At 37.3% G+C, this 26270-nt stretch overlaps 1 protein-coding gene across 1 annotated transcript in view; it reads right to left on the reverse strand.

The window, feature by feature from the left end:
- gbe1a (glucan (1,4-alpha-), branching enzyme 1a) overlaps window positions 1-25173 on the reverse strand; it is a 118674-nt gene extending 93501 nt beyond the window's left edge. The window contains exons 1-3 of the mRNA XM_026273678.1: window positions 24964-25173; window positions 12757-12926; window positions 3735-3850 (exon numbers count right to left, since the gene is read on the reverse strand). Of these exons, the coding sequence (XP_026129463.1) occupies window positions 3735-3850; window positions 12757-12926; window positions 24964-25061 (384 nt within the window). The 5' untranslated portion in view covers window positions 25062-25173. The remainder of the gene's footprint in view (window positions 1-3734; window positions 3851-12756; window positions 12927-24963) is intronic.
- Window positions 25174-26270: the final 1097 nt, after the last annotated feature.

The following is a 26270-nucleotide window of genomic DNA, read 5'->3' on the forward strand; positions in this document are numbered from 1 at the left end:
TCTGAAGGAAGGAAGGGCAAAAGAGAGAAAAGTGCACTCCTGGCTAAAGTTCAGCAGTCCCAGTTTCCATATGTTAAACCTGGCCGCTCACCCCCCATTAAAATCTCTCCCTGGATCCCCTCTGCAGGCTTAAAGAAGCTGTGTATGACAGCCAATTACCTTATAGAAACCTCCACACAGACCCAGGACTCCATCTGTCCACCTAACACCCAGTGAAAAAGAGAAAATTCAACCACTGACCGCCTCTATGGACATAAATGGACTTCCCTTCTGCTCTTGTTCACCTGCTCCAAGACTCACTCAACTCACACACCTCTTGTTTTCTCTTTTCAATAATGACCATTCAGTTTCTCAACACTTTAATTAAAAAATAAATAAAATAAAAATTAAAAACATGTAACATGAAAACTACCCTTGAAGTAAATGGTTTATGTATTTATGAGCAAACATATCGGGTAAATTTAAGAGATGGAGGTGAGTATCAAAGTGTGTCCATTTCACATGTGCTTCAAAGGGTGTGTGTGTGGGGGGGGGACTAGTGGAAAGAAATCATCCAAAATCCAAAATATATGTAAGCATTTATTACACTTTGTTTTTGTAGTCCAGGGATCTCCGACCCTGCTCCGGGAGAGCTACAATCCTACAGACTTCAGCTCCAATCCTGCTCCAAAACACCTGTCTGTAATTATCAAGTAGCCCTGAACCAAAGCCACTGGACGGCAAGGCTGCAATCTTCAGCCAAAAAACAAAACAAAAAACATAATGGCTAATGCTAACGTTGAGGCTTTGGCAGTACACAGGGAAGGATACCAGAGTTTTTTTTTTTTTTTTGGAATGGATGGATGGATGTCAGTGGTGTAGAGGCTTCAATACACTGAAAAAACAGCTTTTGTGAGGAAATAGCATATCATTTAATGAATCAACACTGTCCGCTAATCTTCAACAAATTTTTACACTAAAAATACTTTCATTGGGAACTATATGCAAATAGTGTTGCAACAGGTATAGGATTCATTAACAGCATTATTACCTGCAAATATATGTCACATTACTATTTAATATTTTTTGTTATGTAATGTTGTTTGCTTGCTTTCTTTGGTTTTCCAGTTTTACCTTAAATAGGTTTTATGATATTGACTATTATGTGACCATGTATTGATATAATGCATTTTATGACTAAAGGATTTTCATTATTTCAATTATTGTATACAATTTTTGTATTTTTGTGTTGTTTAATGAAATTAATATATGCTCTTTCTATGGCTTCCAATTTTCAATAAACAGACTTGCAATGACTTGTGTATGTAGAAATGTAGTAACTTGACTGCTGTATGTGCATACCTGTCAAACCTCCCATTTTTCCTGGGATTCTCGCATATTTTACCATTCTCTCCCACTATCATTCCGTTTTAACATTTCCCATATTTCTGTCATTACAACTCTCGGAGGGATTGGCATGGTAATGTGCATGACAATGTTAATGTATTTGGTCTTGGCGGAATAGATCTGCTATGCTGCTGCTGCTGCTGTTGTGGCAGAGCAAATACCCTTGACTTGCTACTGCCAATACATCCACAACATGCTACTGTAAGCATGAAAGAATATTGCTGCTGAAAATATAACATACATAAAATAACCCCATAACATATGTGAATCACCTTGTATCAGATCTATACAGGTGGAGCTGGGGAAGGTGGAGGGTCTCTGAAGCAAGCTGCACTGTTATGGCGAGCTCTAGGATTATTGGACATGGTTGGAACTGAAATCTGCAGTAAAATATCTCTCCAGGAGCTGTAGAATATCGATTTATGTAGATTTCTATTACAATATATAGATTTCATGGACCATCTTTCAGAATATGTTTTCTTCTCACTTCAGTAGGACTTTTGTGAAACGAAATCTTCTATTCTAAAATTTCTATTATTTTATTCCTAAAAATAACTTGACATATACTTTTTACAGTATTTTCTGATTTATGGAGTGATAAAGAACGTATCTAAAATCCCCTCCTAAAAAAATCTTTAACTTCAATATGTTAAATATATCTATATCTATATATATATATATATATATATATATATATATATATATATATATATATATATATATATATATATATATATATATATATATATATATATATATAGTGAAAATGAATGGAAATGAACTGTAGTTGATCTGAGCTTAGCTGTAGCAGCACTAATGTGATCCGATCAACCTCCGGTGTCCGGCGGAGTCAAAACCCATAACACGGCACTGCGGCAAACTGTGCTGGACATGTGTACCCCCGCCATCTCTGGCAAATAGGAACTTGTTGGGCACTCAATGTTCCCATCTGCTCCCTCTTCCCATCTACCCCAGATTAACCCTAAGAGCCAAGTCAAGCAGCTTTGCCCCACAAATGCCACCCAGACCTGCCAATGACCACCGGCCTTCTGGGACAGAGAGAGCCAAGATCCTGTTCTGCTTTAGCAGAGCAGCTAACAGCTCCTAATCAGGTTGAAGAGATTTACAACCTTTCACTAATCCAAATGATATCTCACAAGTTGTGAAGCGGAAAACTGTGGCCCATAGGACAGCTTTCAAATCCCATTAAATGTCCCCTTCTTCGTGATTCCATGTTTTAATCTTTAGTTAGTGTGTAATGTTGTTGTTAGAGTATAAATAATATCTGTAAAATTCTAAAGCTCAAAGTTCAATGCCAAGCGAGATATTTGATTTAACAGAATTCGCCTACAAAAAACAACCCGTTTGGACGACATCCCTCTAGTTCCTGTAGTAATAACGTCACTAAAAGAGTTTTTTTGACTAACCACCGCCCACATGAATTCACAAACAGGGGGGCGTGGCCTTGTTGTGCTCCGATGGAGAAGAAGGAAGAGCTGTTTGTGTTTGTTGCCATGTTGTTGAAACGCTGTTTTTTTTTCATCTCTGAGTCCAACTATCTTTGTTTGGGCTTCCCAGGACGCTGTACTTTGAGATTAATGGTTACAATTTATGTTTAACTCGGTTCCCGAAAATTATAATGCACATGTAAAACTATGTGCAGCTCATTTTGCTGAGGACAACTTTCTCAATCTCAATCAGTTTAACGCCGGATTTGCACAGAGATTATTCTTGAAAGATGGAGCAGTTCCCTCTTTGTCTGGAGAAGGCGTTGTTTATGGACCACAACTAGTGTAAGTGTATTTTATTATTTAAGTTGGTGCGTTTAACAGTTTCTGTAACTTATTACACAAAGGGCAACGCTGTTTAGCTTTGTTAACTAGATGTTAGGGCTGTGCAAAAAAACGAATGTGGTTTTCATGCGCATCTCGTCAGTAAAAACGCTCCTGTGACTATAAATTCATCTCCAGCACGTGCGTTCTAGCCCAATCGCGTGAGGGCAGCCTGCTCTCAGCTGCTGTCGAATCACAACACGGGTACCACTGGCCCAATCAGAACCCGTTACGTATTTCTGAAGGAGAGGCTTCATAGAACAAGGAAGTCATCAGCCCGTTTTTGTGACAGTGAAAACAGCAGTATACACAGGTGAATTGTGTGAAAAATACTGTTTTTTTACACGCGAAACTTGAATACATGTTATATTGCACACTGTAAACACAATCAAAGCTTCAAAAAAGCGCGTAGTAACGGGACCTTTAATGACCTGCCAATAGCTTTTGAGATGCACTTTAGATGTTTATAGTGAAATAAACTGCATATTCAATGCCATGGTGTGATGTATTTAGTACCTTGAGTTTGGTCAGGTGCTTGATGGCAGGAGATTTGTCCACTTTTGGAGAGAGGTATAGTTCCCATTTTCCATATTCTTTCTTCGTGAAAGGGTGTGACTCTTTTTCCCAGGAATCTGAAGATAAACATATTGAATTATTCATAATTGCTTACCTTTGTATGACACACACACAAATTTATAATATCAATAGCATGACTATCCAGTTTGTGCCCGGGTCACTCTAGAAGCAAACTACAGGCATATTTCCACATGGCTCTTTTGAGTGGCTTCTTTTGTGGCATCCTTTTATACAGGTGTTATGAAGAGCTCTTGATATGTTTGACTCGTGAACATTTACTCTGTTCTTGAACTCTGTAGCCCCTCAAAGTGATTGCCAGTCTTTCTGTGACTACTCTTACATGCTCTTTTCAATTACTCTTTTTCTTACTTTATTTAGTAGGTCACACTTTATTTTAAGGTCCAATTCTTGACTTGTTTTTAACAAACCATCAACTACGACTTTTTCCTCAATAAACTCCTAATTTGCTGCTTATTAATTGTAAGGTAATTGTTACGTTTAGGTGTTGGGTAAGATTAGGTATGTTGAATATATTCATGCAGAACATGTGCTTTATAAGAACTAATAAACAGCCATCACGTTAATAAAAGGCATGCTATTAAGAAACTAGTTAATAGTGAGAATTTGTCCCTATACTAAAGTGTTAACATGTACAGTGTATTAGTTTACTGAATTTCCAAGACACTTTTGGGAAACTCATAGCACCTCTTAAAGAGGCCCAAGAAAGGGAGATTTTTTTTTCAAAATGAAGATTTCAGGATGTCTTTCTGCTAAATTGATAAAAATTATTTAGTGTTATGTATTAGCAATATGACACTCCTAACAGTGCAATATGGCTTTATATCATTGAGTTGCTTCATTGAAATAATATTGTATTATTGTAATAGAAGCTCACTGTATTATTTAGAGTAGAGTATTGTGTGAGAGAGATGGACTTCGTGAGTGTGATTAACCGGCAATCTGATACAGCAATAATTCTTCAGATTAATCTCAAATTCACAATAAAACAGTTTCTTTGTCTGCTGAGTAAAGATATATCTTTGTCGTACAATCCTTTCATTTACTAAGGGGGATTTTTTTGGCTGCAAAAGAATGTAACTTTAATCGTCATCACACACACACACACACACACACACACACACACACCGTTTTTCAATACTAAATACTATAATTAAATATTATACTATACGTTGTATAGTATATTATACCTATATGTTATTTATTGAATAATGATATTTAATAAACAACAACAGCCATCTTAAAAGTTGCTAGACAATTTGCTCTTATACAGCATTAACGATACATAAAACAGATTTTGCACTTAGCCAAAACTATTTGCTGTGAAAAAAATAATTGATTAGAGACCAAAGGCTGCCCATTAGATTTACCCAAAACAAATTATATCTCATCTTTAACCACTATAGAGACATCAGAGCCAGCAACAAAATTACAGAAGAACTGGCGGAGGTGAGGCTGCTCTTAGTGGATTCATGAGCACTGAACGCCCGCTGACGCCTTTGAGCTCACGTCTCTGAAAACATAGAAGCACATTTTTTGGAGCTCTGTTATCACCAGAATATTGCACTCCTTTCACCCAGTCAGATTCATGGACTAGAAAGAACTGTTATATAAAATAGGACATTTCCTAATCAGACAACTCTGACCTTTTGACGAACAACCACTTCAAGCACGGGAGACCATAATAAATTTAACATATCAAATGATTGAAATGTCACATGATACAGCCCAGACTTACAAAATTAAAGTCAGATAAATGTTCAGACATGGCGTCTGGAACTGTAATAGGTAAATATTAAATATTTCAATTGTTCACAGATGTTTATATTGTCATGTCATGTGTACAATTTCCTATGAGTTTCTGAGTTTTAGGGCCAGATTTACTAACAGCTTGCACCAATTAAAATTTTTGTGTCAACTATTACTTTAAAAATAACTTATAGTGCTTAGAGAGAGAGAGAGAGAGAGAGAGAGAGAGAGAGAGAGAGAGAGAGAAATACATTTTAGAGCACAGTTTCAGAGTCTGTCGGAGAATCTTCATACTTTTGCACAGCGAAGTGTATTTACATAGCCCTTAAAACCAGCTCCATTCATCCATGGCTTTAACAGCTGAATAAATGTAGAGGCAGAGTGTAGTGAAAATGCAGAGCGCCATACAGCAGCTGACTTTACAGACTCCCTCAGACTGTTCATTCAGTTTCTGGGAAAAAAGCCACGCAAGACTGTGTGACCCCCTCTCAAAGCAGAGAAAAAAAGACTCTGATTTGTTGTGAATAATTTCTGTCGTTCTGCCCTGTACGCCTCTGTGTATCTCTTTTCACATTACATACTCTAATGGAGAGCAGAAAGCGAATATAAATAAATCAATCAATAAAAGACCAGTGCCAGTGCAATATGTCTACCCACCTGCAGCCCCCCGACACAGATCAAGACCGGCTCCCCCAGACCCAAATTTCTCTCTCCCTCTCTTTCAAACCTCTCATTCCTACTGTGAAATTGAAACCATATAATATGAGCCATGTCAAAATGCAATCTCACGCCAAATTGGAAGTTGGGATTTCCTATGACACCGCCTCTGGGTCTCAGAGAGAGATAATTACAAAAAGGCAGAGGGATAAATAGAAAAGGGGAGGATGTGATATAGGTGGGGGATGGTCAGGGAGGAGAGCGGCCGCTGGTCATACGGATATAAGTAGTGTCACAGCGAGAAGAGAGACAACATTTTGCTGCGATCTAGAATTCTAGTAAACAGCTTCTTTCCCCAGAGGGAACAATGTGCCCTTTTCACCCGACAGTATGAATTCACTAACTCCAAGAGAGGCGTGTACACATTCATAGCAAACACACACACACACACACATATATTCCAGACATCGATGATGGAGTACATCTGAACTATGCGTGTGTGTTTTTTAAAGCAGTCTTCTCAGTTTACATATGTATTTACTGAGCAAAGTGAATTTTTATTTTTATTTTTTTATTTTTACTATAACCATAGTACTACCATGGTATTCTTTGAGGGGCCTTGGGTTATTTTATAATTACCATGGTAAGACAATTGTTCAATGTCACGGAACATATCAAAATACTGAGGTATTCCCAAATGATAGCACAATACCTCCACAGATATATATATATATATATATATATATATATATATATATATATATATATATATATATATGTGTGTGTGTGTGTGTGTGTATGTGTAAATCCTAGTTACCATGAGATGTAAATCCTGTGGCAAAACAGAGAAACAAATAGAGACATCATTAGCGAAGCTGCTTTTCCAACAAAGTAAAATTAATTAGTTTAACCCAAGCTAAAGAATAAGCATGCGCATTTGATCACATACAACTGCAGTCACAAATTATGAGATGTATTATTCGAATGCTTGGTGAAAGAGATGTGTTTTTAATCTAGATTTAGACAGAGAGAGTGTGTCTGAACCCCAAACATTATCAGGAAGGCTATTCCAGAGTTTGGGAGCCAAATGCGAAAAAGCTATGCCTCCTTTAGTGGACTTTACTATCCTAGGAACTACCAAAAGTCCAGCGTTTTGAGACCTTAGGGAGCTTGATGGATTGTAACGTGGTAGAAGGCTAGTTAGGTACACAAGAGCTAAACCATTTAGGGCCTTATAGGTAAGTAATAATAATTTGTAATTGATACAGAACTTAATAGGTAGCCAGTGCTCATATTTTCCTGACCTGGGGTGCATTTCCCAAAACCATAGTTGCTAACATGTTAGCTGGGAAATTGCATTGCAACCAACAAAGTTACTAACTTAGTTAGCAACTATGGTTTTGGGAAACGCACCTCTGGTAAGAACTCTAGCCTCTGCGTTTTGGACTACATGTAGCTTGTTTATTGAAGATGCAGGACAACCACCAATAGTCCAGTCTAGAGTCTAGAGTCTAGCTTTTCTGCATCAGAAAGAGGTAACATATTTCGTAGCTTGGCAATGTTTCTTAGATGGAAGAATCCTGTTTTTGTAACATGGGAAATATGGTTTTCAAAATAAATAAATACAGTACAGACACAATTTTGAAATGAGAGGAAAATGTGTAAAATAGAATGATACAATTACAAATTTGAAACTGTACAATATAATTGTACAATGTAAAGCGGAATTATTAATCAGATTACTATGAGTGATAATTAGCTAAAAAAAAAAAAAAAAAATCACATTTTATTATGAAAAAAAAAAAAGTGAGATGTGAAGTCTTGAATAACTTTTTAATTTGTTTTGTTTCAGTGATGGAATCCAGCTTTCATGCAAAGATGTTCTGCAACTAAATAATATCATATCCAAAAGAAAAATCATGTAAAACATAACTATATAACCAGTTCTCTTTAACCATCTACACAGTTTATTCTTAATAAAAAAGGAAAACTATTTCACTTTCAAAGTGCTAATCTGACCAAAGGACTGCCAAACTATCGATCAGGAATAAGTCAATAAAACCAGCTTAATGAGGAAGCTGCTGCGATACAAAGACAACACTAAGAGAAGAACCATGAACTAGCTAATCATTCACTCCTTATCATCAATTATCATTTTAAAAGGTGCTTTAGGCTTTGAGATCGATATTCTCTTCAAGGCGTGTAAGCAGTGTATTAAGAGAAGACTTTGAGGGAGGATCTGCACCAATATGCATCATGTCTCACAGCTATAATCAATAATTGATGAAACAGCATAAGTGGGGCCCCAGGAATAAGCTTCATGTTTGTGAACATACAGACATGAAGTATAGATATGTACATAGAAAACTGGAGTTGGGAGTTTTCACAGGTCACACTCCCAGGACTCTGTTTTCCCACACGGCCTGCGGATCACAGCACAACTCTCAATTAGAAGAAGTCTGAAGTTGGCCAGAGGCAGTTTGACTGCTTTGCAATAAGACATCTGGTGCATTTTTCTAGTTGCACTCCCATTCCTTGAGGACTTCCGATTAGGTACCAAGGCTGAGATATGAGCAGTTTTGGGAGAGAGGAGTAAGAGGAGCACATTGGGACGTGGCCCACTGGTGTTTGAACCACTGAGAGTCAGATCATCAAACACAGATTAGTATAGCTAGCAATAACTGAGCCGGAAGATGCTATTTTTGCAATCATCTGTATAAAATTAAAAAGTACTCATATGTAAGCCTTTTGCTTTTCAGTATAATGATGTCTTAAAGGGACAGCTCACCCGAAAATGAAAACTGTGCTGGTTGCTCTTTTTTATGCAATTGCATTGAATGGGGACAAAAGGACCATTTGATTATCATAAAATATTCCTGGTCATCTGAAGTCGTAAAACAGATTTGAGTTCAACTCTGGAAAGCCGAATCAGTCAGATTCATAAATCAATCAATTCAGAATCAATTTAGACGGTGAGTTGAACTTGAGAAATGGTCAGTTTGATTTGTAAATGAATCATTCAGACAAGTTTTGTAAACCAAAAGAGACAAACAGACCGAGATTCTCTTAGTGAGTTGAACTGCATCAGTGGTGGCAAGTACCAAATACATGTTTCAAATAAATGTTACACCATACTGTTGCTGCTGCTGCTGTTCTTTCAATAAGTGAATTTAAAGGGTATACAATAAATGAAATGCCAAACGAACATACATTTGTTTTTATCAAAAGTAAATCAAGACACCACACAAAATATAAAAGGTGTAACAATTTATCCAGTTTAATATATTAAATTAACACTAATCAAATAAAGTAACAAACTCCAATATATATATTTTTTTACATCATACCAAAGTTTTACAGAATATGAGACATTTACACTTCCCATAAAGGACTGATTTTGGTTCTTTTGTATTGTTAACATGATGCCATGTGCCTTGCACTGCTTTATTTAACGTTATTTTTAATTTTATCATATGTCATTTTAGGCTCTACTGTTAATGTTATCAGTATGCACCGGGGGTCTGAGAGTAACGCAATTTTGATTCTCTGTATGTATGTACTGTACATGTGGAAGAATTGACAATAAAGCAGACATTTGCTTGTTGATCCTGGAACAACATTCCTATTAATCAATTAATCAATCAATCAATCAATCAATCAATCAATCAATCAATCAATCAATCAATCAGAATTGAGGGATAACTTTTCAGGAAATATCTGTAGGCTTACAATCAAGGTACACGTTTGTTAATCAGCTATCATCTAAAACTGATTTTAGGAATAAATTATGGCTAGGGTTAGAGATTGGAATAAGTCTATATTTTTAGACAGTTATGTTGATCCAAGATCAACAAAAGATGTTGATCCTTGAACTTGTCTTACTTGCCAAAATCACGGCAACTGGCCAGTTTTGTGAACCAGGTATAAGATAATTAACTTTAAGTCATAATTCACTGAGTCAGTAAACTGAATGAGTCCAAATGAGTCAACGTGACTGGTTTTGTGAACATCAAACAATTCAATGAATAGATTAGACTCAAAAGAATGATTCATTCACAAATTGAACATCACTACTTCTCTCATCTATTTGGCTGCCAGCATTTATGATTTACTTTTTGGGTTTAGAACAACATGAGGGTAAATACTGTACATACAATAAAATATTCACTTTTGGGGCAATTAATCCTTGAAATCTCACTATATATTTTTTTTGTTGCATATACCCAGCACACCCTGAATGGTCTCGGTACATGTGTCCTTATGATTTATGCGTGTGTGCAGAAGCAGGGAACGTGTTTTCTGGCTTTCTCTTTTATTGAAGACACTGTCACACCTTTCCGTCTGCCAAAGGAGGTGAGAAGGTTGGAGGGAAGGACCAGACAGGAGAGCAGACACAGTTTTTAAACAGGAACTTTAAGATCTCTTCCTGACAACACGAACTGACACAAAGTGGTCCCTTTCCTATTGGTCGACTCTACACAGGGACTGCAGGCTGACTCCACTGACAGAATATGTGATCCGTGAGCTCAGAACAGGTATCAGATGTTCCCACTCCTGCGTTTGACAGCTAAGAGCTTCACTCTGAGACACAACGACAGCAATGGGTCAAAACAGACGTCGGCTTAGAGGAAAAAAAAAAAAAGGATAGAAAAACAACAACTTCAACTTAAAGTTTCCAGCAACAACTACTCTCTCGGAGGAAACAACTGAGCACTGAGGCAGAGCGTGAAGGATACGTTGAGATGCTTTGTTTGTGAGGAACAGAGGCACAAGAGAAAGGTGAAGGAAACACAAACGCTAAAGAAAGAGGCTCTAACCAAAAAGAGAATAAAATATTATGGCAAAAAGCATGAATCCCGCCAAAATGCTAGCAGTGCTCCCTCAGAGTGGAGTTTGTCTTGGGTTGCTGTTTGTAGAAGCTGGATCAAATAGGAGTTATTATAAAACAAAAAAAACAAAAAGAATATTTATGAAAAGCATTTTCATTAAAAAAAGAAAACTAAAATGACACTAAACTACAAACAATGGTTAAAACGAAGTGAAATAATAAATTACTACAACATTTAGAAAGAATCGGATAAATATAATTGGTTTTAAATAACTAAAACTAAACTAAAAAGTAATTGAAAAAAAACAAAGTTAAATAATAATAACACAAAATGTAAATGTTTTCCTAATCATAAAGTCAATCACATGGCGTGACCTGAAATATGTGCGCTACAATAAATAAATACATTTACTTGTAGCTACGAAAATAACCACTACATGACTTGTTAATAAAAAAAAAAAAAAAAGTAGCCTATTAGCAATAATTTTAACATTTTTGGTGTAATACCACAACATGATCTGTATAATTTAATTCAGCTACTAACTGGCTTCATCATTCTGGTTAGATTACATATTTCACATTCAATCATTGATCTTTTTTTTACACAATATTTCTTTTTTGTTGTTCCCTCTTGCTACACATTCTGTCTTTTCTTCTCTCTGCCTGACAGTTATTCAAGTAGCACTGAAGCAGAAAGCTTTGAACATCACATCAAAGTTGTCTCATGCACGTTTCATGCTTAATGCACGTATGTGACCAACCATCTGGACATGAAGTTGGAAAAGACATGAACACTGAGAGTGAAATTCACTAAAAATGAATTGTGTTCGCTGATAGCACGGTTCATGTGTCAGCCAATAATGAGCCTCTTTTAGGTGTTAGCGCTGTAAAAATGACAGTGAGATCTAGGGATGCAGTGGTCTTTGGGGAATGTTTTTTCTTCTTCTTTTTTTATGAAAAGAATACTTTGATTTAACACGGATACATTAAATCAGTCAAAAGGGACAGTAAAGTTTTTTAAAGAATTCACAAAAAAAATCATGCTTGTATAAAGTAGCAACTGTTTTCAATATCGTTAATACTAATGCCTTTGTGACCTTAATTGACCAGTGATGTTAAAGTATAATTGTGACTAGTTTGCATATGACCAAGGACTTTCTTCCATATGTAAACAAAGCTTGGATGAAAATTGTCAACGTTTTGCCAATCAATCGATCTCTGTCACACTTTACCACCAGGGCATCAGTTTAATTTTCAGACACAGTGGTGAAGCTTGGCAGTCGGGACAACGCAAACTGCAGGATGTGTTCCTGTTACTTCAAGATTAGAAGGAATTGAGCCTTATCTTGAACCCTGCTTCTAACAGACTCCAAATCGGCTTTTAATGGAGTAAAACTTAACAACAGAAAATCAGTCCAACTCTCTCGTCCTCTCTGTCTCTAAAAGAACAATACTGTCAGACTACTTGTAAACAATCCAGACAAGCACACAATTGGCAACACACATCATTACAGCTTAAAAAATCACTCAATGTAAACTCAGATTCCTCACCCTGCAAACGCGAAGAGAATTTCAAGCAATAGCGGCCTAAAATGAAACATGTTTCTTTGGAAACAATAAACCTCTTGTACTTTGCTTCATAAATCTGTCTATTAGTAAGGGTCTGTGTCTGGATGTAACCAACAGACCTCTCTAAATGTTGACACTTACTGAAATCCCCAGTCAGGAAGACGGCCTCCGCTCCCGGTGCCCATTCCCTAAGGACCAGACTGTTGTCGGATCGCCGCTGAATTCCGAACGACTGGTAGCTCAGTGTGAAGTAATCAAAGGCCCCTTCTGCCTCCTCCAGCTGTGCCAGACGCTCGGAAAACCGCTTGTATCTGAAGTCACGACAGAGATAGAGAGAGGGACAGAAATATACAAAGAGAACATACAAATGAAAGACATTACGGACCCAAGCTTCATATCTCTCCCTTCCACGAACCAGAGTTCAGACAGTTGTTCTCTTCAGTTCACACAAAAAGATCACTCATATTCAACTTTCTCTGTCAGCTTTGCATTACAGAAAAAAAAATAACAACTTTTATTTGAATGTTATTTTGCGCAGAAGATCTGGCTAATGAGTCACAGGAGCAGAAATACACACACGGCTCTTTTCAACAAAGTTTGTCGTGTGAAACACACTCGCCAACACACAGTGATTAAAAAAGAATTTGTAACCTTTAGAAAGGCTTTTCAAAGGAATTCCTCACTCTTCTGTTCCTTTAATCTTACTGCTTTCACCAAAAAGACATGAAAAATTTGATCTGACGTAAATTAGTGATGACAGTCTAGAAAGTGGGTAAAATTCAGAGTGTGTGGACATGTGTTCACAATTTTAAAGTGAAAAGAGTAAATGTTGAATAAATTAAACCCGCTGAATTAAACTGATTTGTTAAAACGTACCATATTTTAAAGTCTGCATGAAATGTGTGAAATACTCAGGAAAACAAAACATCAGCCTGCTGAGGAAATCTCATTTGTAACTTGACATATTTTTAAGTATTCTGCCTTTTTTTTTTCTTAAAGGAGGGGTGAAATGCTATTTCATGCAAACTGAGTTTTTTACACTGTTAAAGAGTTGGATTCCCATGCTAAACATGGACAAAGTTTCAAAAATTAAGTTGTACGTTTGAAGGAGTATTTTTGTTCCAAAAAAACCTCTTCAGGTTTGTCACAAGTTTCGGAAAGTTTTTTTCGAGTATGGCTCTGTGTGACGTTAGATGGAGTGGAATTTCCTTATATGGGTCCTAAGGGCACTTCTGCCGGAAGAGCGCGCGCTCCCGTATAGCAGAGCACTGAGAGCACAACAGGCATTCACTGATCAGAGCGAGAGCGTCTCGAAAAGTCACAAAACAAGTGTGTTTTTGGTTGCCAGGGCAAGACAACCCTGCACAGATTACCAAAAGAGAAACAGCATTAAGGGACCAGTGGATGGAGTTTATTTTTACAGAGCATCAACGGAGTTGTGCAAGTGTTTTTGTTTGTTCCCTGCATTTCGAAGATGCTTGTTTTACAAACAAGCCCCAGTTTGACGCTGGATTTGCACATTGTTTATTTCTTAAGGATAATGCAGTCCCAACGAAAAAGGGTCACGATCGTGTGTTGGAACCGCAGGCGGTGAGTAAAACTGCTTCAAATATCTCTGTGTTGTTAACTTAGCTATCGGCGCGTAAGCACATCCAGTAAACAACATGCTATGTTGTCATCAAATTGCACTTTCCACATGTAACGTTACAGCTTAAAAAAAAAAAAAAAAAAAAAAAAAAAAAGACGACATAAAGTGGAACTTAGTCCTTTTCCAAAACCGCTAAGCAAATATATAGAGTTTCAGTACATACCACATAGAGACGCCTTTGCTGATGCTGCTCTTGTTAAATTTCAGCCTCTGGATCTGTGTCAGCTTCCAAACGCTCTCAATGCAAAATCCTACTGATGCTCGTGATTCTTTAGCTCCGCCCACACGTCACGCCTCTAGGCGCTCGTGTTTTTCTGGGAAAAATCGGTACAGACTATCTTTCTCTTATAAATATGATAAAAAATAAAGACTTTTTGGAGTTATGAAGGATGCAGTACTACTCTATAGGTACTCAAGATTAACAGGATATTGAGTGAAAACGAGCATTTCAACCCCCCTTTAAGCAAAACACTGTTCACACTGAGAAATGAGCAGGGATCTGCGTCTTCAAGGGAAAGTTCACCCAAACACTTACAATTCTGTAATAAATTACTTACCATCATGTCATACCACACTTCTTGGGAACTCAAATTATTTATTTTTTTTGATGAAATCCGAGAGCTGATGCAGAAGCCAGAGTTCTGATATAGAACGCCCTTCTCTCTTAGTTCATCGTCTGTATACAGAACCACTGATGTCACATGGACTATTTGAACAATTTCCTTACTACCTTTATGGGCTGTGAACGTGTCAGTTCTGTTGCTGTCTATGCAGCATCATGTATGTATATATATATATTTTTTTTAATGATCAACCAATTACGTAATAATCATAAGATGCCTAATATGGCCTGTCCTACTGCCAGAATGTAGAGAAGACAAATAAAAATAAAAATACTAGAAAAGGATGATTAGTGAACATATTGGCTCTGTTTGCCATTTGCCATGCTTGCCCATCCATTAGAAATGGTGTATAACTGAGGTAAAATCATGCAAGACTTTAGCTGGTGTTTGAATGTAAAGAGTGTTGGGCCCAGCTGGGACTTCTGCGTGCATATTCATGGCAGTGTTAGGAATAATTACCGATGGGAACCGCTCATTTGGGTTCCTCTGGGAGTTTAAAGTGCTCATTAAAACTTGAGGAACAACAGGGTGATGGGTGCCGTCAAGTGGCCTCTCAAACGCTGCTCTTAATCACATAGAGAGAAAGCGAGAGAGATGGGGAGAGAGCGAACAGATGGACAGACGAAGGGAAAAACAGGCAGAATCTCTTCCTGATGATTCCCAGATAAACACAAATGACCAAACCGCTCGACCGATTACTGTTTTGACAGTTAACAGCCCAGACACAGATTTAAAGTCACAGCTTGTCAGATGATAAGCAAAACTACTTTCAAAGATTTTCTCAACTGTATCGAACAAAAAACCTGAAGTTTATGGAAGAAGCTGCTAAAAGATGTAGAATGAATATTCCACAAACCTGCAAGAAAAAAAAAAAGAAAAAAAAAAATTGAGCTTTGGTTATTTCAATGCCTTAAGCCTTGAGTTAGCTCTGATGGGCCACACACTGAGATCCACAAGGCTTTTTTCAGACGTCTATCAGCACGGCTGGATGTACGAAAGGGAAAAATATGACCCCCGTGGAGCAGATGGAGCAACTTAATCACCCCCTGAACAAATCTTTCAGCAGGCCGTCGCTTACTCAGTCCGGTGGTCAAACGGACTTGAGCTCTGAAAGAATCAGTGCTTAGCTCGCCCTGCTGGAGGCACCGAAGAGAGGGAGGGAATGCAGGAAACGCCACAGCCTGCCATCGCGGATATAATAACAAGCTTTCTCCCATTCTGTAATAACAATGATTCAAGGCGACCAGGAGCGGCCACAAAGTGGTGCGTGCTGCACCTCCGGTCAGTTTTAAAAGAGGCTACACTCGTCCACTCGATCTTGTCCTCTTGAAAGCACGTTTTGGTGAATCGCTGCGCTCTTTGAGGGGGGACGCGTTGGTGGATGAGCATGGGGAGCTCGAGAGAGATTGTTAGAGGAGCGAGGGCACTCACACATGTCTCATCTTCTACGCTAACAGCCCCGGGGTGAGCTGACTCATCATGACACAGCGTTTTTCGCACGAATGGCTCACTTACACGCGGATGAAAACACACAGCAGCAAACACCTCCCATTTCTGCCCCTGGCATCCCTGCACGACCATAAAAGTGTCACAGAGGGTCTTTCACTGCTTTAGAGGCTCTCTTGCGTACACCCAGAGGCGTCAAAACCCAAACTCAAAAGCGCAGTTAAGCTTTGGAGTGGAACGAGGTAAAGGGGGACTCCAGAGAAACAGGAAGTGCTGATGGTTTAATATCTGCAGTGTGGGATGGTGAGCTAAGTGGTAAAAGTAGCGTAGTTTTTGTATCAGATGTTTATTTGACTTCAGAGTACTTTGTTAAGACTACCATTTTGTTTTACTTTTTGTTACTCTGGCTTGAAAGCTGTTTAGTATGCATTTCTAATTATTCAGATTGTTGGTAAGATTTCAAATTGTTTTGAGGCTCTTATGCTTAATAACACCGTGTCTTCACCGGTCGCGACAATTGTTGTGTTGTGCCGCAACAGCTAAAATCTGTCAATGCTGGAGACGTCACATGACAAAGCAACTTTTTCTTTAGTACATTATAAATAGAACGAAGCAGCAGTTTACAATCAAAAATGTGTTGTGTTGTCGTGCCGCACCGTATCCAGTGAAGACAGCATCACTGATTATAATGGGTACTAAAGCCTAGTCTAATATGCTAAAATCAGTCTAATATGCTGATTTAATGTTCAATTCATTTCCCCTTGTTATTAATTTTGACATTTGTGCTGCTTAATATTTTTGTGGAAACCATGATCCATTTCTTCCCCAGGATTATTTAATGAATAGAAATAACCATAAACTATTTCTTTTTTTTTCACACAAATTACAGATGTCCAAAATATGAAAGCGTTTCTATCATACCAACATTTTTTAATGATCATAATATTCAACATTTAGCACCATTATTTACCAAGGAGAGACAACAGTAAGAACAACGTATTAGATAAGCGAGAAAAAAAAAACAAGGAAAATATAACATATCTTAAATATTTTAAAAATAATTTTTTTTTAAAAATAACTTCATAATCGGATTTTTTTTACTGCACGTAATTTTTAATCAAACTGCAAATGTTGAAATAGGCTAAAAAAACAACAACAACATGAAAATACTATTTAATTTTGCTTTCTCCATATACATAAAATGCTAGTAATGAAATAATTTCTAAAAACATTCAAAATGCCATTTCCAGCAAAGAATACAACAAACAAGAAAAAAAAGTTAAAGAAGCACACTATTATGAATGAGAAAGCCAGAGAAAGAGAGGACAAGAAACTTCTTGCTGAGCTTCTGCTGACACAAACCACATCTTAACCGTTAATTTAACCAATTAAAGAAGAAGGATGTGGACACAAGTCCTGTTTTTGTCTTCTGGATTTGCCATCAGGGACTAAGCCTTTGCCTGACTCAGCCAGTATTGACTGTGTCTTTTAAAAAATACTCAGGTTCTTTTTTTAAAGGTGATACACCTTGGAATTAAAACTCTTACTTGAGTTGTGGTTTAGTGGTTAGCACACATGCTCCAGATGCATTGATCTGGGGTGTTCATGTGGGAGATGAGAGTTCATTTCTTTTGTAAAATTAAGAAAATAAATGAGCCAAACAAACAAGTATAAGGTGTAAAATTAATATGGTATGATCTAAAAAGCTGGAAAAACCTTTCCTTTATTATGAGTCAGTTTGTAAGAAGTCAGACTTTTTCTCCATTTAATTTCTTCTCAGTTTATGGAAAATAAGCATTACATCACTTTCTCACCAGTTGATATTCTAAAGTGAGAAGGAGAGTCCAAACAGCTGATGAAAACATCATAACAATCCATAAATAACCCTCATGACACCAGTCCATAAATTAACATCTTGTAAAGCAAAAAGCTGAGTGTTTGAAATAACAATTTTTTAAAGAAATTTTTTACTTCAAACTGTTGCTTCAGGCCAAAATATGAGTCCTCCTTCTGTAATATTGAAAAAGTTATCAAGTCTGAATCGGCAAAGAAACATCAGATCAAGCACAATTTACCCAAAAAATGAATAAATGAAAAAAAAAAAGAACTAAACAGTTCTAAAGAAATATGTCTGTGAATTTTAATATGGGAGGACAATAGGGTATGGACTTTTCCACTGGAGGAAGTGTTATTATGGACTCATATTTTGTCCAGAATCAACTTTTTGAAGTTAAAACATCATAACAATGGATTTATTATCAGCTGTTTTAACTCTCATTCTCTGCAGCCATTCACTGTAGAAGTTCCATTCTTAAGCGAGTGATGTAATGCTAATTTTTTCTCAGTGAACTGTTCTTTTAATAACAGACTACAATAAACAAAAAATAAAAAATAAAATAAAATAAAATAAAAAGAACCAAGTACCTTCACTCAGTGTCTTCTAGACTTCTATAATGCTAAAGCAAAAACAATCACCCCTTGAAATGTCCAAGAGGGATTAAACAGCTGCCAATCAGGATGTAACTGCAGGAAGCTGATGATACAAAATCGTTTGCCAATTTATTATCTTATGACCAAATGCTATTTATTTCAGCAAACAGTGAAATGGTCCAGGTGAATCTTTACCTGGGGCTTCTTAAAGGCACCGCAAAGACAACGGGAAAATAAGCTCATGAATAATAATGGTGTAGTGCAGTGTGAGAGAGCTTAGCATCCATGACTTGATTATTGGTGTGAAGCGGCATACTGGTGAATGCCAGCATACTACTGAAGGGCTGCTGGCTTCATACAGTGTCTATCCCTGACCAGTGTTGTGAGCCCTTAAGCAAGGATCTCGAGTCCAAAAATTGCTGTGGGTTCCAACTGTCTCTGTCATCCCTCACCCATGAATCCACCACAGTGGTTTTCCAAATCACATTGCTCTACTGCATGTTAATAAAGTTTGGTTCCAGAAAAGAAAATCGATCTCATGTTGTTATAAACCTGTATGACTATGTTCTTTCTTATTTGTCTTTGGAATACGAAAAGAAAACTGGAATAAAGTACTGCTCTCTCCAAGCAAATGCAATGAATGAGGACAGCTCAAGCCTCTAAAGGATCATATAGAACTACAATTAGTTCCCATTACAGAATGACATTAATAATAAGTGAGTTGACAATCATTTCGAATTTAGATCTTGCAATGCACCTTTCATTCTTGTAACTGCAATATTTAAATCTCAAGTTGCAAATCTGAAGATATCTTAAAGTGTAAATGCAATTTACTTTTACTTTTTTACAGAAATAGGCTTCCATATGTTATTTATGTTTGTGCGACTCTTGGTATATCATTAAAACTAATATAACGCTTACACAAAGCAAGGTTTGTGGTATCATTATTTATGTATAATACATGAACCCTACTGTAATTTTTGTTGACCCCTCTAGATGTGTGAGGCTCTGGAATCACCCCTACAGCCCTCCCTATAAACAATGCAACATGCTAACACACAAACCCACCTTGTTTTAATCAATCTTTCAGAACATTTGAAATATAGAGCCTGTAAAATGACGAATAAGCTCACAGATAAACAACCACCACCTGCATTACACAAATGTGTTTCACCAGAGGGAGAAAAACCGTGTGCGTGGCTTGACAGAACTACCATTGCCTACAAACCAAGAGCTGCTCATAAATATCACAGACGGAGATCACCTCATAACCAATTCGGAGTCCCCGCGTGCACCCGCAGAATGCCTGACTGCACGTTTTGAAGTTTAATGAAAAAAAAAAAAAAAGTTTTGCATGCGCACAGGAGTTCAGGAAGAAACCCGTTTATGCATTCCTTGCGAGTGTCGCAGCACCAGAATGGGCTTAATTGGTGTATGCCATCTTATTCAAATCTTATACTCTAAATAACATTACTTTTGGTTTTTGTTTCCCACCCCATTTAAGCTCTGCGTTTATCCAGTCCCCTGGGTGCACCATTCTGAATAGAAATGAACCTTATCAAAAACATTGTCTGAGAAAGGGAATATTAAGAAGGCAAGAATAAATGAGGCAGCAAAAAAATTAGTGGTTGTTCTCTGTTGGCAGAAGGCAAAGGTGGTATGACATGTTTACTTATGAAAGGAAAAGGGGTGGGTGGGGTGCACAATTACAAGGTTGGCCCCTAACAAATGGAATTCTGGATCAATTTTGTACAAACGTCAGAGGTGGATTCAGACCTGGCTAATGAATAAAATGTAACTTTGAGTATACGTATAATGATGCCGCTACACCATCTTTTAACTCGCTACTTTATGTACAGTGAATATTATGACCGACAGGCTCTTTAAAAGTGCCAACAGCTTCATCTCTGGCTCCCAAGAGGAAAGGGGCCATTATCAGTGATGAAGGCAATCAATCAAACTGATTCATTTCTGAAGCAATAAATACGGCATTGCACACAGGGCTGAAAGAGAGAGATATCAGGATGTAATGACTCACACTAGGGTAGAAGCGTCATCTGCAGCACCTCGAACTGGTCCTCAGCAGAAAAAAAAAAAAAAAAAAAAACTTCCATAGCAGGGAAGTGGCTGTCAATCCTTCAGACAGTAAAAATTGTTGTTAATTCTAATGGTTTTCATTACAATTTTTACTTGATCTTTGTAGGTGTTGCATACAGAAAGCATGGTCAGGATCCTTAAAAGGCTCAGAGCCTTTTCATTCAAACAAGAGCAGCTGGGCGTGATATAATGAGTGGCGATGTCACACTGGAATTTGAAGTTTTTAATGTGTTGCTGTGTGTTCGATGCGGTTGTCATCAGTGGCAAATCCTGTTATAGAGCAGAAGTGTTTTCTCCCGCACAGCTCTCATCCACAGTCTGCTTTCCATTCCAGTGCTACACAAAATAAAATGCATACAAAAACATCTCTGCTACTGATGCACATCCACTGACATATGGCTGCAGCTATGTAAAATAAAAAAAATAAATAAATAAATAAATAAAAAATAAAAATACAGTATATATATATATATATATATATATATATATATATATATATATATATATATATATTTCTATATGAAAGAAAAGAAAAAAAAGAAAGTGACGTGACGTGACATTCAGCCAAGTATGGTGACCCATACTCAGAATTTGTGCTCTGCATTTAACCCATCCAAAGTGCACACACACAGAGCAGTGAACACACACACACACTGTGAAAACACACCCGGAGCAGTGGGCAGCCATTTATGCTGCGGCGCCCGGGGAATATATATATATGATAACAACAAAACTTTCTTTGGAATTCAGAGCCAGAGCTTTTTTTTTTTTTTTTTACTCAAATTGAAAAACTAATTTCCTGTTTATTATTTTTACACTACATAAGTATGCATTAATTTTCCCTTTTCCCCACTTTAATTTTAACTATTTTCCCCACAGATTTAAAATGTTATTTGACATTTATTTCTTCTCATATTGACTCATTCTCACATCACATGATAGCAACCTGCTTGCACAACTTGTCACATGAAATGATTATTATATACAAATGTAATAATCACCATTAAAGGTGCCATGTGTCATGTCTGGCAAAAAAATTAAGTCACACTCCACATACCATACCAGATGGGGACAGTATGCCTCGATAAAGTGAATTGGTCTACTCTAGAGTAACAAACGAGAAACGGCATAGTCTCTATGCTCCGCCCCTACCTTCACAACAACCCTAGAGCCATAGCCGAAGCCTAAGAGGACGTTTTGCCTCCAGAGGAACGTTGGGTGATTTCAAGTGATTTTGAAACATGACATCTTCAAGCTACTCCCCTTCACCTTTACCAGTGAATATGTTCATATTCGTTTTGTTCATATTACATTTTGAGTTGTATATACACATTATTTGAATTAAATTAATTTGACAGACAGCATTCTGTCAACATCATTGGTCAACATCAGACAGCTGATGTTGACCAAGCTAGCGCCAACCAACGTAACCAGAGCTGCCAGCTCTCAAGCATTCACCGTGATACACACACAATTGACTCTTTTCACACGCTTTCACGCCACACATCAATTTTCTCACGCACAGAAAAACCACGAAGCAAAGAGGACCAACAGACTAGACAGAGCAGGTTAGTTATGATATTAATAAATATCAGATTCTGTCAATTTTATGACGCAATTCAAACAATACCGTTTTGGCACTTGTAAATGTTACACGGCAGATCCCTAGCACTCTTGAACCGATCATCTCTACTATAGTAAAAAAAAAAAAAAGAACACTGTTGAAAGATACAGTAGGCTACAAATGACCAAAATGTATTCCTCATACATAATATCGATCAATCAGTGTTTTTTTTTTATCAACGTTAAGAGGTCAATAGGGCTGATGGGACTCTCTGTATGTTTACAGCATTTGGTGATTTATCATCGAAGACATTTCAAGCTTCTTAGGTAATGTTACATTTTAGCATCAGCTTGGTAGAGATGGGCTTTGGTAGATAACTGGTGAAAACCGGATCAGATCTGTGGGTAAGTTATAGCTAGCAAATTATCAAACGCAGCTACGGTTAGCCATCGCTAACATTAGCACGTTTATCGAACAGCCTTCGATACATTTCTATGTTATAACTTCCCGAAAAAAAGGGATTCAGCCATCCTTCCGCTCTCTTCCCTGAACTGAAATGAAGTAGTGGGCTGTACTTTCCACACGATTGACATCAGGTTCAAGTACGCCCACAAGCCGTGCGAGTTATTCGTGTATTGCAGGTTGGCTGGTGGTTATGTTGCCCGCATACCGCCTCCCATGGCCGAAACTGGTATTACGACACCTGTCGGGCCGTGGCTAGTAATGCTAATGCTAATTAAGGTTGATATCTCTGCAGCACTATAACTTGACTTTTTTTATGACATCATCGCCCTTATTTCTTCTCATTCTTTTGATGCGTGTAGGTCATTTTTTGGATATTTTTACCTCGATTTTTGCACATGGCACCTTTAAGATAAATGCACACATGACCAATGAGGCAACTAACAATAAGATAAACCATCTTAAAAAAAAAAAGAAAAGAAAAAAAAAAAAAACATTCATCCATAAACCAGGAAGCTGTAGCAAAAAAAAAAGTTAAATTTTGAGTGAGGATATGGATATTTTGAACCGCAAAGTTCATTTACATACTTCACACAAGTATTCTTTTCTAAGAAAGTTTACTGTCAAATTGTCATCATGAACTGAACCCCCCCGGGACAATATTCTGCTGACAATGCCTGACTTAATTTTCACTTTCTGTCTCCCAGCCCCACAAAAACCATCCCAGTCTCAGGTGCATGTGCCTAAGCCTGCACGAGTGCTAGTGTGTGTGTGTCTGTCTGAGAGGCTCTAGACATTAAAGTGAATTTTAACAAGGTATGACGACTGGCTGGTGGTATAGGGGAAACCTGCCAAGCTCAGACGCTGTCTCTCTGTGTGCCATCTCACCCTGTTTTCACAAGCTCTGGCCAATTAGCTGCTTTCTCTGTCTGCTGGACTAGCTGACAGTCCCATATCTTCCACTATGAGTTCTATATGAACATTAATAATCAAAAAAGTCTGGAATTCATGACTGTCACAGTAAAGCTGCTCATGCTCACCGAATATGGCAAATGCTACTACATCAATCCAAAATTATTATGGAACCGAGAGGAGACAATGAGGTGGTGCCATGAGGATTCTAAGGTGAAGGATAGTCTATTCAGGAAAGCCAAAGTTACACAATTTCACAACATTTTGGCTCTTAATAAGCAAGGAATAACAGGTACAGAATAACAATAACAGGAATACCTCATCCAAAAAGGGTAATTTAGTAATGCAGTATCAGCAAAACATGACAACAGACCTTAATCATGGTATGTGCATTATTGAATTTCACATGGATGAAAACAAGGCTGTGACTTACGGTTCTTAACAATGGTATAAAAGTTCTTAAATTACATCTGATTTTCCCAACTGAAAGACTTTTTTAAAGTTCTATTAGCTGAACAGTCGGTACTCTGCTGAAAAATAGCAACCATTATTACAAACATTAAAAACCACCAACTATTAACAATTCCATTTTCCATTAAAACCAATACTATATACAATACCTTTATAACCAGTACTGTGATTAAAAATTATGTGATTGTTTCTTGTTTTTATTAGCATGGTATGCCATTAAACTACAGTACAATCCATTTAACACACTGATGTACTTCTATCCCACACAGCCTGCTTTTCATTCTTGTCAAAAATTACACCTACCCTGACTAAGTTCTGTTCAGGTCTAGAATTAAATGAGAGCAAGTAAATGACAAACTTTACTTTTGGTGAACTATCCACTTAAAATCTTATAATACTTTAATTAATTGATATGTGGAGCTTATAGACGTGGCAGCATTAATAGATAAACGCAGACAACTTAGATTTCTTTATTAGAGGGCGTGATACGTCGGGCCGAACACGCAGCTTTCTGATTGGATTAGCATAGACCCGCAAGCTCCACCTGAATGACGCACATACTGAAGAACACTACAGTATGAAATTACAGTTATCTAAATTATTATGTTGATAAAAAAGAAAAACACAGAGTAAATTATTAAAATGGAGAATAAAACCAAGTGAGCATTTGCAGCATTTGATTAAGGTGTGCTTACCTTCTGCGCAGTTCTCCCTCATATTGTCCTATATACGAATCAGTCTGTAGAAACGCAGTGAGGTTTGGAAAACTCTCATCAGTGCTTGAATCCGACATTGCCGTGGCTCTCAGTTTTAATAGAAGCAATATATCATCTCTTGCTCAAAGGGGACTGGTAGTCCGAATTTAAAGGAGGTTGGGAGCTTCTCTGGGAGCTTGGCAAACACACGACCAATCCACCTTGGCCTGTTGCGCAATCCAGTCCGCGCGCAGAGCAGAACAGAACAAGCCTCCTTTCATATAAAACACATTTCTTGGCTGGCAGGAAATGTGCCCTCATCTCTCAGTGCTTGTGCTATCATAAATACTTTTTTCTTATTTTATTGCAATAAGGTTTTCACTGTAAAGTTGGTTTAAAATATAATACAGAAACAGTTTGTTTTTTAACTTTAGAATGCAAAGTAGTTTTGACAATTTTGCCATTTATTTACTTTGTAAGGGGGGAATTGGCATAAGTAGTTTTTGGACTAAAGTTTTATTATTAACCATGTATAAAATATTGTATATGTTATATGTATCATATAAATGTATTTACTATTACATAAATATAAAATACATGTTATTTAATATTGATGTCTAAAACATGAAGTTCATGGTTATGTTTACACAGTATGTCAACATCTTACAAACCGATTTCAAAATATGTGTACTTATCCAACTAACCTCCAGAAATGGCAAGGCAAACTACTGTCAGAATGATGTAGTATGTAGTACTGTAAAGCCCCATGGCATGCCAAGATATTTTATTAATATACCAAAAGCTGCACATAGGCTTATCATTTATGCTGTAACTCACCAGGGGAAAAAGTAAGGTAGTTAAGCTACTTTTCTTTCTTTTTTACCTTTTTCTCATCATAATGTTGTGCATGCACGCACAAACTCTGCCACTGGGTTTAGTAATTTACCATAAAGAATTAGACTGCCCTCGTTTATTATTATTGTTATTATTATTTTTTTTTTTTTTTAAATTAGAAAATATGATATTCCTTTTTTTATTATTACATTTACAGTCATACACCTACACATGCTCAAACAGGATCTACATACAGAGAAAATATTCTACTAACTTTCGGTCTTTGTCACGCTCTAGACATTCTTCCGTGAGAGAAAACCTCAGTCCGCAGGAGCGTAATGCGGGAAATAAATGCACACAAGTGTACTGTATGGCCAGCTGAACCACAAACTGGATTTGAGCTTATGAGATCATAAAGCCTGGGGTCATAGGTCATCTCACTGTTTATTCAGCCCACACTGGGAATGATGGCA

This window comes from Carassius auratus, chromosome 10, assembly GCF_003368295.1.
Source record: "Carassius auratus strain Wakin chromosome 10, ASM336829v1, whole genome shotgun sequence".
Classification (NCBI taxonomy): domain Eukaryota; kingdom Metazoa; phylum Chordata; class Actinopteri; order Cypriniformes; family Cyprinidae; genus Carassius; species Carassius auratus.